The sequence below is a fragment of the Symphalangus syndactylus genome, chromosome 5 (assembly GCF_028878055.3).
Source record: "Symphalangus syndactylus isolate Jambi chromosome 5, NHGRI_mSymSyn1-v2.1_pri, whole genome shotgun sequence".
Taxonomy (NCBI): domain Eukaryota; kingdom Metazoa; phylum Chordata; class Mammalia; order Primates; family Hylobatidae; genus Symphalangus; species Symphalangus syndactylus.
The window spans coordinates 96,593,068-96,606,800 of record NC_072427.2 but is presented as its reverse complement, the minus strand read 5'-3'; the positions used below and the strand labels follow the sequence as shown (position 1 = coordinate 96,606,800).

The following is a 13,733-nucleotide window of genomic DNA, read 5'->3' as shown; positions in this document are numbered from 1 at the left end:
TCTCACTCTGTCACCCAGGCTGGAGTGCAGTGGCGCAATCTCGGCTCACTGCAAGCTCCACCTCCCGGGTTCACGCCATTCTCCTGCCTCAGCCTCCCCTAGTAGCTGGGACTACAGGCGCCCGCCATCACGCCCAGCTAATTTTTTGTATTTTTTAGTAGAGACGGGGTTTCACCGTGGTCTCGATCTCCTGACCTCGTGATCCGCCCGCCTCGGCCTCCCAAAGTGCTAGGATTACAAGCGTGAGCCACCGCGCCCGGCCACAAGTACATTTTTAAAGGTGATTTTCCTTCAAAATTTCCTGTTTTAAAGTCTGTGCTCATAATATTACCCACCTATGGGAGGTCTGAATCTTTCAAGGCACTGCTTATCTTCAAGGCTGCATGCTGTTGAAATCACTTTGGCTCCTCTATGATGTGCTAACTGAATAGCTATTGTACCAAATGCCTGTGTAGAAAAAAATATACAGTGGGTGGATGGTTATAGGTCAGAGGCCATATCGAATTGATTTCTTTATATTATTTAATAAAGTATAATTCTTTAGTGTTACTTTAGTATATTTTAAAATGTTATCTAATAGGAAAAGAGCAAAGTTATGGGCAAGTTTAATAGGGGAAATATTTGATTGACTTTCTTTACAAGGGCTGGTGGAAAAGCTGCATGTCACATGCTGTCACTCGGTCTGACCACAGCACATAATTTCAAGGATGGAGGGCCACATTCAGACACATGGCCTTGCAAAGAGAAAACTGGGCCTTGTCAATGTGGTGGTCTAAGCTAATTATATACTATATATGGGAGTCCAGCTACCTGTCTTTGAAGATCAACACTTCAAAAGCTCCATCCTATTCAGACCCGTGGGTAAGTTCAGGCAAACACTACTATCCTGATGTTGTATATCAGGCTAAAGCTAGTGCTGAAGACAGCTTTGCCTTTTCTTCAAAGAAAAGCAGGAAGAAAGCATTTCATCACAAGCCAGTTAGAAGATAAAACTACAATTTCAAGTTTTTCTTAACATTTTTAGATGACAATATTTTATGTATTCTTTTAGTTCTTGAACTATTTTTTGATATATGTAATATGTTTAAATTAGGACATGTTAATCTTTTCTGTGATCCATCTATATATAAAATGCCAATACTTGATCAACATTAAGTGTGAGGGTGGGAAATAGGCTACAAAGCTGGTAGGGAGTTCTGGACTATGACTTCAAAGGCTCATGCGGTATCTTAGGCTTTGTCTAACAGGAATGAATAAAAATGGCTTGTCTGCTTTTTAATGTACCAGCAGATTCAAAGTCATAAACTAATCACACTAAATCTAACTTTGATCTTCTATTGATAAAAGCTGCTTATTATAACAAAATAGAACACTGGAAAAAAAAGTCAATCAATAAGCTATTGGCAAAGAATTATATTAGCAAATGGATGGCTCATTGCTAAATTTCCTAAGTTTACTGTATGCTTGTCTGTTTCTTAACAAAACCATTAGCACCTACACTTGCTCCATCCATTATCAGCACTGATTTTCCAGGAGAGAGATGAGAAAGATAATGCAGAGCTGTATAGGCACGCACTCCATCCCGAATGCTTCCTGCTGCTTCTGTCCATGTGACCTTTTCTGGTTTATGAACTATCGTAAAGAACAAGAAGAAACAATCTGTTAGCAAGTCCCATGAGTCCTACCTCCTGGATCTATTTCTCTCCATCTCTAGTACTACCATGGCCCTGGTCCAAGCCCCTACTCCCATTCTCTCACCTACAATACTTTCCATTATTTGCCCATGAATAATTCTCCACATAGGAGTCAGTGTGTGTGTATTTTTAAAACTTTTTATATTGTGAAATAAAACATGCAGAAAAAGTATGTAAAATATAAAATACAGCTGGATGAATAAATATAAAGGAAATATGCAAAGTTAACGGTATACCATCCTGGTAGAGAGAGAGCACAACCATCACCCCAGCAGCCTCTTCTCTCCTCACCAAAGGTCACCACCATTCTCATGCAATTTCTTATTTGTATCACTCAAGTACGCATTCCTAAATAATACAATTTCGTGGCCTGGCGCGGTGGCTCACGCCTGTAAACCCAGCACTTTGGGAGGCTGAGGCAGGCGGATCACAAGGTCAGGAGATCGAGACCATCCTGGCTGACACGGTGAAACCCCGTCTCTGGCCGGGCATGGTGGCTCACACTTGTAATGGCTCACTTTGGGAGGCTGAGGCGGGTGGATCACGAGGTCAGGAGATGGAGACCACGGTGAAACCCCGTCTCTACTGAAAATACAAAAAATTAGCCGGGCGTGGTGGCGGGTGCCTGTAGTCCCAGCTACTCGGAGAGGCTGAGGCAGGAGAATGGTGTGAACCCGGGAGGCGGAGCTTGTAGTGAGCAGAGCTCATGCCAATGCACTCCAGCCTGGGTGACAGGGCGAGACTCCGTCTCAAAAAAAAAAAAGAAAATTAGCCAGGCGTGGTGGCAGGTGCCTGTGGTCCCAGCTACTGGGGAGGTTGAGGCAGGAGAATGGCGTGAACCCGGGAGGTGGAGGTTGCAGTGAGCTGAGATTGCGCCACTGCACTCCAGCCTGGGTGACAGAGTGAGATTCCGTCTCAAAAAAAAAAAAAAAAACAATTTCATATTGCCAAGGCTTTAAACTTCATCTGAATGGAATCATACCATATGCATTCTTTTCTACCTTGCTTTTTATGCTCCACATCATGTTTTTAAGGCATCCTTTCTGTGGATGAGGCTGTTAGAGCACTTTCATTCTTGTTGTTTTATGGTATTCCAATATATTAAAAACACCTTCATTTGCTTATTCATTGTTTAGCTGATGAACATTTGTGTTGTCTCCAATTTTTGTCAGTTACAAACAATGCTGCTAAGTGTGTTCGTGTATGAAAGATAGTTACACTGTGCATGGTTTTTCCTAGGATATTTAAATCGGAGTGGAAATCCCAGGTCCCAGATATATTATCTGTTCCTTAACTACACTTTTCCAAAGTAATTGCATCAATTTACTTTCCGACAGTAGTGTCCTGTTGCTGTGAATGTTCTTGTCAACTTGTGGAATGATCACATTTATACATTTTTACCAATTATGTAGGTAGGTAATAGTTTCTTACTATGATTTTAATTTGCTTTCTCTGACTACTAAAAGAGGTTGAGCATCTTTCCATGTTTACTGGCCATCTGGAATTCCTTTTGTGAATTCCTTTTTCAAGTGTTTATCAATTTTTCTATTGTTTTGTCTTTTTCTTATTTAGAGCTTTACAGGAATTCTTTATATATTCTAGAGAAGTCATTTGTTCATGTGCTGTAAATATTATTTTCAACTTTGTGCCTTCTGTTTTCAATCTCTTTAACAGTATCTTTAAAAAATAGAAGCATCAGAATGATATTTTAAAAAGATAAATGACATCCTAACAATTCTCTGCTTAAAATTTATCATGGCTTTACACTGTACTTGGAACCAAATGCAACTCCTAATATAGTTTAAAAAGTTCCGCATGATCTGACCGTGAAACTATTCCTTAACATGTTTCACTATTTAATTTTTGTTTTGTATTTATGCTGTACACTGATGTAATTTTTCTGCAATACAAGAAATTCTTTTTCTTTTTCTTTTTTTGAGATGGAGTCTTACTCTGTCGCCAGGCTGGAGTGCAGTGGCGCGATCTTGGCTCACTGCACCCTCCCCCTCCTGGGTTCAAGCAATTCTCCTGCCTCAGCCTCCCGAGTAGCTGGGATTACAGGTGTACGCCACCAGGCCTGGCTAATTTTTGTATTTTTTTAGTAGAGATGGAGTTTCACCATGTTGGCCAGGCTGGTCTTGAACTCCTGACCTCAGGTGATCTGCCTACCTCGGCCTCCCAAAGTGCTGGGATTACAGGTGTGAGCCACCACGCCTGGCCAAGAAATTCTTTCTCATTTTACCTAAGATCAACTTTATAACATTTTCACAGTCTTTACCAGCTCTTTCAAATGTTTCCTCTAATAGCAATGATTCATGTGGACTAGCCATAGTCAGTACTGCATTTAGCAACAAACTAGTGCCATCTAGTGGGCGAAGTGGAGCATTCAAACATGCATGTTGAAATGCTCAGACAAGAGCTGAGAATTAAAACAGTAAAAACATATTAAGCACCAGGAGATAGCACACACAGTACTTTATTCCTTAGGTAACTCTTTAAGATAGCTATTCTCCCAATTTTACGGATTATGAAATAGGGTTCAGGGTAACTGATTAATTTGTCTAATGCCACATAGCTCATAAGGTGAATATATGACTTTAAAGCACATCTATTTCAACAGTGCATGCTCAATCAATGTATAATTTACTTATTGGGAACATCTTCTATCAAAAGGATTGGGACTACCATATTTTTATTAAAAACTCAATCACGTTGTCCTTAAAGAAATGCTAACTGTGGCCAGGCAAGGTGGCTCACACCTGTAATCCCAGCACTTTGGGAGGCCAAGGCTGGCAGATCACCTGAGGTCAGGAGTTTGAGACCAGCCTGGACAACATGGTGAAACCCCATCTCTACTAAAAATACAAAAATTAGCCAGGCATGGTGGCAGGCACCTGTAATTCCAGCTACTTGGGAGGCTGAGGCAGGAGAATCGCTTGAACCCGGGAGATAGAGGTTGCGGTGACCTGAGATCGTGCCATTGCACTCCAGACTAGGTGACAGGGCAAGACTTTGTCTCAAAAAAAAAAAAAAAAAATTGCATGGTTAGATGTGGGTTAATGTCAACACACTTGCTTTTGTGTTAGGGGTCCACAGGTGTTTATTATGTTATAAAAACTAAACAAATAAGGCCAGGTGCAGTGGCTCACACCTGTAATCCCAGCACTATGGGAGGCCGAGACAGGCAGAGCACCTGAGGTTGGGAGTTCAAGACCAGCCTGACTAACATGGAGAAACCCCGTCTCTACTAAAAATACAAAAAATTAGTCAGGCGTGGTGGCGCATGCCTGTAATCCCAGCTACTTGGGAGGCTGAGGCAGGAGAATCACTTGAACCCAGGAGGCAGAGGTTGCAGTGAGCTGAGATCACGCCATTCATTGCGCTCCAGCCTGGGCAACAAGAGTGCAGCTCCATCTCAAAAACCAAAAAAACAATTTAACAAATAAATGAGAGCCATATTTCTGCATCCAAGAATTATAATTTGATCTCTTTCTAGTTTAGCTCCAAAGGAATAAAAACAACAATGCTGAAAATTTTGAATGAAAAATAAAATTAGTTTTAGGCTTGACAGAATTGCTTAAGAACTGAAAAGTACAAAAGAGTTGGAAGAATTACTCTACTCTTTAACTCTATTATCAAGTTGGAGAAACAGGACTAACACCACATTTTGGGGGAATGTTTGAAACATAGCTCTTTGGTTTGGTAAAGAACAGACTTACTTGAGTTGAAAGTGACTGAGCACTGAGCACTCATTAAACAATCATGAAGGCCGGGCATAGTGGCTCATACCTGTAATGCCAGCACTTTAGGAGGCCAAGGCGGGAAGATCACTTGAGCTCAGGAGTTAGAGACCAGCCTGGGCAACAAGGCAAGACCAGTTTCTTTTTTTTTTTTTTTTTGAGACGGAGTCTCGCTCTGTCACCCAGGCTGGAGTGCAGTGGCGCGATCTTGGCTCACTGCAAGCTCCGCCTCCCGGGTTCACGCCATTCTCCTGCCTCAGCCTCTCCGAGTAGCTGGGACTACAGACACCCGCCACCACGCCCGGCTAATTTTTTGTATTTTTAGTAGAGATGGGGTTTCACCATGGTCTTGATCTCCTGACCTTGTGATCCGCCCGCCTCGGCCTCCCAAAGTGCTGGGATTACAAGCGTGAGCCACCGCGCCCAGCCGGCAAGACCAGTTTCTACAAAACAAAGTTAGCCAGGCATGGTGGTGCATGCCTATTGTCCTAGCTACTTGGGAGGCTGAGGTGGGAGGATCGCTTGAGCCCAGGAGTTTGAGGCTGCAGCGAATTGTGATTGTTCCACTGCACTGCAGCCTGGGCTACAGAGTAAGACCCTGTCTCAAAAATAAACAAGCAAACAAAAAACAAAACACCAAAGACAAATTAAAAAAAAAAAAAAAAATTATATACAAAAAAAATCACCAGGCAAGTAATAGAAACTAAAATAGAGTTGTGGTGAACTGAAAGTTTTCCCCTACAAACTTGCCGGGAAACTGAAATTATTCCCTTTTACAAAAGGTTGGAGCTACAACAGAGATTAGAGGTTATTCAGCTAAGTGTCCTCATTTATAGATGCAGTCAGCATGCCTAGGATCTAGCCTAAAGGACACACTGTTAGTCATTCTTTTTTTTTAACATTGTAAATAGACAAATTATAATTGTATAAATTTACAGGGCACAAAATGATGCTATGATTTATGAATACAATGTGGAATAATTAAATCAAGCAAATTAACATAGCCATCATCTCAAATACTTAACATATTTTATGATGAAAACATTTGAAATTTACTCTCAGGAATTTTGAAATGTACAATACTCTATTATTAACTATATTCACCATGCTGTACAAAGAACTGAAAATAAAAACATATCCCTCGGCTGGGCACGGTGGCTCACGCCTATAATCCTAGCACTTTGGGAGGCCGAGGTGGGCAGATCACCTGAGGTCAGGAGTTTGAGACGGGCCTGGCCAACATGGAGAAACCCTGTCTCTACTAAAAATACAAAAAGTAGCCAGGTGTGGCGGCCGGCACCTGTAATCCCAGCTACTCGGGAGGCTGAGGCAGGAGAATCGCTTGAACCCGGGAGGCGGAGGTTGCAGTGAGCCGAGATCACGCCATTGCACTCCAGCCTGGGCAATAAGAGCAGAACTCCGTCTCATAAATAAATAAATAAAAACATATCCCTCCTGTTTAGCTGAGATTTTATACACTTTGTCCATCAACACTCCATTCTCCCCAGCCCGCAGCCTCTGTAGCCACCATTCTACTCTCTGCCTCTATGAGTTTGTGTTAGATTCCACATAGAAGTGAGAACATGCTGTATCTGCCTTTCTGTGCCTGGCTTATTTCACTCAGCATAGTGCTCTCCATTTCCATCTGTGTTGTCATAAATGACACAATTTCCTGCTTTTTAAAGGCTGAACAGTATTCCATTGTGCATATCTATACCATATTATTCATTCATCTGTTGATGGACACTTAGGTTGAGTCCATAACCTGGCTGTTGTGAATAGTGCTGCAATGAACATGGGAGTGCAGACATCTGATTTCAAAGCTTCTGGGAAAATATCCAGAAGGAGGACTGCTGAATCATATGGTAATTCTGTTTTGATTTTTGAGGAACATTCATACACTTTCCATAATGACTGTACTAATTTACATTCTCACCAATAGCGTACGAAGTTTCCCATTTCTCCACATTCTCGCCAATATTTACCTTTTGTCTTTTTGATAGCAGCTATTCTGACAGGTATGAGATGGTATTTCTTTGTGGTTTTAATTTGCATTTCCCTAATGATTACTGATGTCGAGTATTTTTTCACATCTTCTTTTGAGAAATGTCTATTCAGGTCCTTTGACCCTTTTCTAATTGTTTTTTTCTTCTTGCTATTGTCTGAGCTCCTTCTATATCACTATATTAACCCCTTATCAGATGCATGGCTTATCAACATTTCCCCCTAGTCTGTAGGCTGTCTCTGCACACTGTTGTTTCCTTTGCTGTGTAAGAGGTCCTTCTTAAACTACTACTTTTTTTCTGAGACAGGCTAGAGTGCAGTGGTGCAAATACAGCTAACAGTAGCCTCAACCTCCTAGGTTCAAGCAATTCTTCCTTCTCAGCCTCCCAAGCAGCTGGGACTATAGGCACACACCACCATACCTAGTTTTTTTTTTTTTTTTTTTTTTGGATTTCTTGTAGAGATGAGGTTTCACCATGTTATCCAGGCTAGTCTCGGACTCCTGAGCTCAAGCGATTGGCTCTGCCTTGGCCTCCCAAAGTGCTGGGATTATAGGTGTGAGCTACTGTGCTTGGCCTAGTATTTTTTTTTTTAAACAAACTTTTTGTTGAGATGATCTTGCTATGTTGCCCATTCTTAAAATATTTTTCTTTTTTTTTTTTTTTTTTTGAGACAGAGTCTTGTTCTCTCGCTCTGTTGCCCAGGCTGGAGTGCAGTGGCGCGATCTCGGCTCACTGCAAGCTCCGCCTCCCGGGTTCAGGCCATTCTCCTGCCTCAGCCTCCTGAGTAGCTGGGACTACAGGCACCTGCCCCCACGCCTGGCTAATTTTTTTGTATTTTTTAGTAGAGATGGGGTTTCACTGTGTTAGCCAGGATGGTCTCGATCTCCTGACCTTATGATCCGCCCACCTCGGCCTCCCAGTGCTGGGATTATAGGCATCAGCCACCGTGCCCAGCCTTTTTTTTTTTTCTTTTTTTTTTTTTTTTTACAAAATTTTATTTGCTGGTAGAGACAAGCAAGTTGCCAAGGCTGGTCTTGAACTCCTGGGCTCAAGCAATCCTCCTACCTCAGCCTCCCAAAATGTTGGGATTATAGGCGTGAGCCACCACACCTGGCCTTAAAGTACTTATTTTATGTTATTTATTTTTTTGAGACAAAGTCTCGCTCTGTCGCCCAGGCTGGAGTACAGCGGCACAATTTTGGCTCACCTCTGCCTCCTGGGTTCAAGCGAGTCTCGTGCCTCATCCTCTCGAGTAGCTAGGACTACAGGCATGTGCCACCTCAGCCGGCTAATTTTTTATATTTTTAGTAGAGACGGGGTTTTGTCATATTGGCCAGGCTGGTCTCAAACTCTTGAGGGGTTCCACCTGCCTTGGCCTCCCAAAGTGCTGGGATTACAGGCATGAGCCACCACGCCTGTCATACTTCTTTTAAAGAAATATTTTGCTGTGTTTTCTTCCTCAAGGAATATCTGCAATTGTTGTCTCTATATAATTTCTGGACTTTAATCCATCTTCCTGATTTATAAATAAGGTAGAAGAAAAAGGCCATTTGTGTGGTTTGCCTGTCTTAGCTTAAACTTTAGAGCTAGCAAATGGATGCTCTAATTTGCTTTTCTCCTTCTGGTCCATGTCATAATTCTCCAATGTTCATCGGTGCCTAAAGGAATGGGCCTTGTTTGGTTGTCGTTGTTGTTTTTTTTTTTTTTTTTTGAGACAGAGTCTTACTCTGTCGCCGAGGCTGGAGTGCAGTGGCACTGTGTTGGCTCACTGCAACCTCCGTCTCCTGAGTTCAAGTGATTCTCCTGCCTCAGCCTCCCAAGTAGCTGGGATTATAGGCGCCCACCACCATGCCTGGCTAGTTTTTATATTTTTAGTAGAGACAGGGTTTCACCATGTTGGCCAGGCTGGTCTCGAACTCCTGACCTCAGGCTATCCACCCACCTCGGCCTCCCAAAGTGCTGGGATTACAGGCATGAGCCACCGCGCCCAGCCAATTGTTGTTGTTTTTAATAATTTATCTTCTATAGTAATTTAGTGTTGGTTACTTAATGAAAAGACTCCATATTCACAACATTCTCGAAAGAACAGGGCAATAAGGCCAACCATTCAAGGAAACTCTGGGGCCAAAAATAGGATAGTTTCCCGTAAAGGAGCCAGTGGCAGTCCTCAATTTTCAAACTGCACAATTTCAAGATAGCTCTGGATTAGAGACTCTCACTGCATGGTATTTGAGAGGTCTTTATCTTTCAAAGGAAGACACATACTTGGCTCCTAATCTAGGCTTAATGTACATTCCAATAAGTACAGGCCTCAGATCTCTGAAAAAGTATCTTTTGGAAATTAATTTTTAATAAAATAATAGAGTATTATTGGAAATTTTAGATATAATGAATGACATTAATTTAAATAAAAATTACTTTATAATTTTAGAAATGAAATGCCAATGATTTGGTAGCCTAGCTCAAGTTACTGTATGGACTCAACTGAGTAAGATTACTATTTTTGGAAGACCCAAATCCAAATTGGCCTCTGTTCCCAAAAGGTCTGATTAGAGATCACATTATTTAAGAAAAGAACTTAGGAAAAGGTTTAATTCAATAGTTCAAGAACATAAAAGAAGGTATTTGCAACTATGGATATGGTATGAAGAACATAATGAATCCCAGCATAAGAAATATATGCTGGCTGTACCACTGGAGTCCTGGTGTATCCACTGACCATATCTTCCTCCCCTGCTCACACAGGTAACTTCTACCCAACTTTCCATCCTCTACCTTTTCTCTATATCCTTAAATAACATATGCTTAATTTTGTACATTTTTGAACTGTATATAAATAAATGGTATGGGACTGTTTGTATTCTTCTGTAACTTGCTTTTTTCACTTTGATATGTTTTTTCACTTTGATATGTTTAGCTCTTACCCATTTTCACTGCTAAATAGAAATTCATTCTATGAATATTTTCAATTATCTATTTGCTTGGTGATGGACATTTGGTCGGTTTCCAGTTTCTTTCACTATTACAAATAACGCTACTATCAACTCTTATGCAGTATGTCTCCTAGTGCACATCAAATTTCCATAGGCTACATGAGTGGAATTACTAGGTCTGGTATATATACATCATTAATTAGGATGTATATCTAAATTATTTTCTAACATATTTGTACCAACTTACACTCCAGTGCATGAAAGGTTCCATCATTCCACATCCTTCCCACCCTTTGGGATGGTCAGATTTCTTTTTTTTTTTTGAGACGAAGTCTCACTCTGTCACCCAGGCTGGAGTGGAGTGGTGCCATCTCGGCTCCCTGTAACCTCCACCTCTCGGGTTCAAGTGATTCTCCTGCCTCAGCCTCCCGAGTAGCTGGGATTACAGGCATGCACCAACAGCCCAGCTAAGATTTTTTGTATTTTTAGTAGACACAGGGTTTCACCATGTTGGCCAGGCTGGTCTCAAACTTCTGACGTCAAATAATCTGCTCGCCTCGGCCTCCCAAAGTGCTGGGATTACAGGCGTGAGCCACTGCACCTGGCTGATGGTCAGACTTTTTAACTTTTGTCAGTCTAGTGGAAGCATAATGTTATCTCTAAGTGGTTTTAATTGCTTTCCCCTGATTACTTAGGAGATGAAGCAACTGTTTAATATGGTTTCATGAAGTGTGTGTGTGTATGTGTACTTTAAATATTCAAAAAGTAAATTACCATAAGAAAAATTAAAAACGAACATTTCAGTTAAACTCAACACTAGTCAAAAGATATTTGCAATAGAAACCAAAGATAAGTGCTCTTTTTTTCTCTTTTTTGAGACAGAGTCTTGCTCTGTCACCCAGGCTGTAGTGCAGTGGTGCAGTCTCGGCTCCACCTCCAGAGTTCAAGCGATTCTCATGCCTCAGCCTCCTGAGTAGCTGGAATTATAGCCGTGTGTCACCACGCCCAGCTAATTTTTTTGTCTTTTCAGTAGAGACCGGGTTTCGCTATGTTGGCCTGGCTGGTCTCAAACTCCTGGCCTCAGGTGACCTGCCCACCTTGGCCTCCCAAAGTACTGGGATTACAGGTGTGAGCCACTGCACCCAGCTTGAGATGAGTGTTCTCGATTCATTCCTGTCTCAAACTCTACATGTACTAAGTTCTATACATTTTTTGTTTCAGTCAATAACCAAGAGTAAAAAAAAATTTTAATTCTGATTAGGGATATAATTTAAGAGCCAAGACAGAAACCACTTTTCAAAGATCTTACCATGAGCAGTGTTAGTAAAACTTAAAGGTCTATATATTGTTTAGTCTGAATATGAATTTTATGAATACTAATTATAAGCTAGAAGTATTCACATGATCAGGTAACATTTTTTACATACATGACTGGCTAATGATACTTTATTAAGTACAACACTTATGGTAGATTCAAAAAAATTAAAATGTTATTAAACCATATGTCAATGAAGTAAGACTTATGTGAGCTCCAAAGTACTGAATTGCTACATACCCAAGTAATGCTCATGAACTCTAACAACTTCACAAAGTCCAGGGTCTTCAGAGTCCAGGGGCAAAATTCCTAAAAATCAAAACAAGAAATTTAAGGGATATAAGTCAAAACTTCATTCCTAATGAGAGGCCAGTAAGTATTATTACAAATTTTGTTCAGTGAAATTTTGAGGAAGGTTCCAGTAATTACTAGTATGGACAAGAAAAAATTCAGAAATGGGAAGGGAAGTGCACTGTGCCACTCCTGCTATCTCTTTCTTCTTTCCCCTCTGAGTGATAGTAAGATGATGGCTGATGTTACAGAATGAAGTCAGAGTCTTGGGAGCATCTGGACTCCTTGTTAAAATTCTCCCTGATGGGCTGGGCGTGGTGGCTCATGCCTGTAATCCCAGCACTTTGGAAGGCTGAGGCAGGTGAATCATGAGGTCAGGAGTCCGAGACCAGCCTGGCCAACATGGAGAAACCCTGTCTCTACTAAAAATATAAAAAATTAGCTGGGCATAGTGGCAGACACCTGTAATCCCAGCTACTTGGGAGGCTGAGGCAGGAGAATTGCTTGAATCTGGGAGGCGGAGGTTGTAGTGAGCTGAGATTGCACCTGCATTCCAGCCCGGGCAACAGTGTGAGACTCTGTGTCAAAAAAAAAAAAAAAACAATTGTCCCTGACGGGTTGGGCATAGTGGTTCACACTTGTAATCCAACACTTTGGGAGGCCAAAGCAGGAGGATTGCTTGAGGCCAGGAGTTCAAAGCCAGCCTGGTCAACATAGTGAGACCTCATCTCTACAAAAGAAAAATTTAAATATTAGTTGGGTATCATGGTATGCACCGGTAGTTCTAGCTATTGAGGAGGCTGAGGCAGGAGGATTGCTTGAGTCCAGGAGTTCAGTTCTGCAATGAGCCATGATTATACCACTGCACTCCAGCCTGGGCGACAAGAGCAAGATTCTGTCTCAAACTAACAAACAATTAACAAAATTGTCCTTGATGCATGGCTACCTTCCTATAGTTTGGTTCCATAACATACCTCAGTATGTTTCTATTTTTTTTTTTTTTTTTTGAGACAGAGTCTCGCTCGGTCGCCTAGGCTGGAGTGCAATGGCGCGATCTCGGCTCACTGCAACCTCCGCCTCCTGGGTTCAAGCGATTCTCCTGCCTCAGCCTCCCGAGTAGCTGGGATTACAGGTGTGCACCACCACGCCCAGCTAATCTTTGTATTATTAGTAGAGACGCAGTTTCACCACATTGGCCAGGCTGGTCTCGAACTCCTGACCTTGTGATCCACCCACTTCAGCCTCTCAAAGTGCTGGGATTACAGGTGTAAGCCACCACACCTGGCCAGAGTATGTTTCTAATAAAATCCTATTTTTCTTCTAAGCTAGTCTGATTTTATTTTTGGTTTCTTACAAAAAGAATCTTGAATAACACAGAGTGCCACTGATTTCCTGAGCAGAATAAAAAGACAAGAAAGAAACAATCAATTCTCCAGGATAATGCCTGAGTTAAAGGCAATACTATAAAAAGCTGATGAAAAACTTTCTTACAAGTCTATCCTTTAAGAAATTCAGGCATGCTATAATTTTAATGCTATAAGGCTAAATATTTTTTCTTTCTTTTCTTTTTTTTTTTGGACAAGGTCTTGCTCTGTCACCAGGCTGGAGTACAGTGGTGTGATCATGGCTCCTCAAACTTCCAGGCTCAGGCAATCTCCCACCTCAGCCTCCTGAGTAGCTGGGACTACAGGTGTGTGTCACCACGCCTGGCTAATTTTTGTATTTTTTATGTAGAGTCGAGCTTTTGCAGTGTT

The 13,733-nt window shown here is 41.6% G+C and overlaps 1 protein-coding gene across 5 annotated transcripts in view; it reads right to left on the bottom strand.

The window, feature by feature from the left end:
• Positions 1 to 13,733, bottom strand: part of CRYZL1 (crystallin zeta like 1) — a 52,537-nt gene that overhangs the window by 12,407 nt on the left and 26,397 nt on the right. For all 5 annotated transcript variants that reach the window (XM_055279587.2, XM_055279584.2, XM_063639337.1 and 2 more), the window contains exons 6-8: positions 11,929 to 11,997; positions 1,499 to 1,632; positions 336 to 447 (exon numbers count right to left, since the gene is read on the bottom strand). In XM_055279587.2, coding sequence (XP_055135562.1) covers positions 336 to 447; positions 1,499 to 1,632; positions 11,929 to 11,997 — 315 coding nt within the window. The remainder of the gene's footprint in view (positions 1 to 335; positions 448 to 1,498; positions 1,633 to 11,928; positions 11,998 to 13,733) is intronic.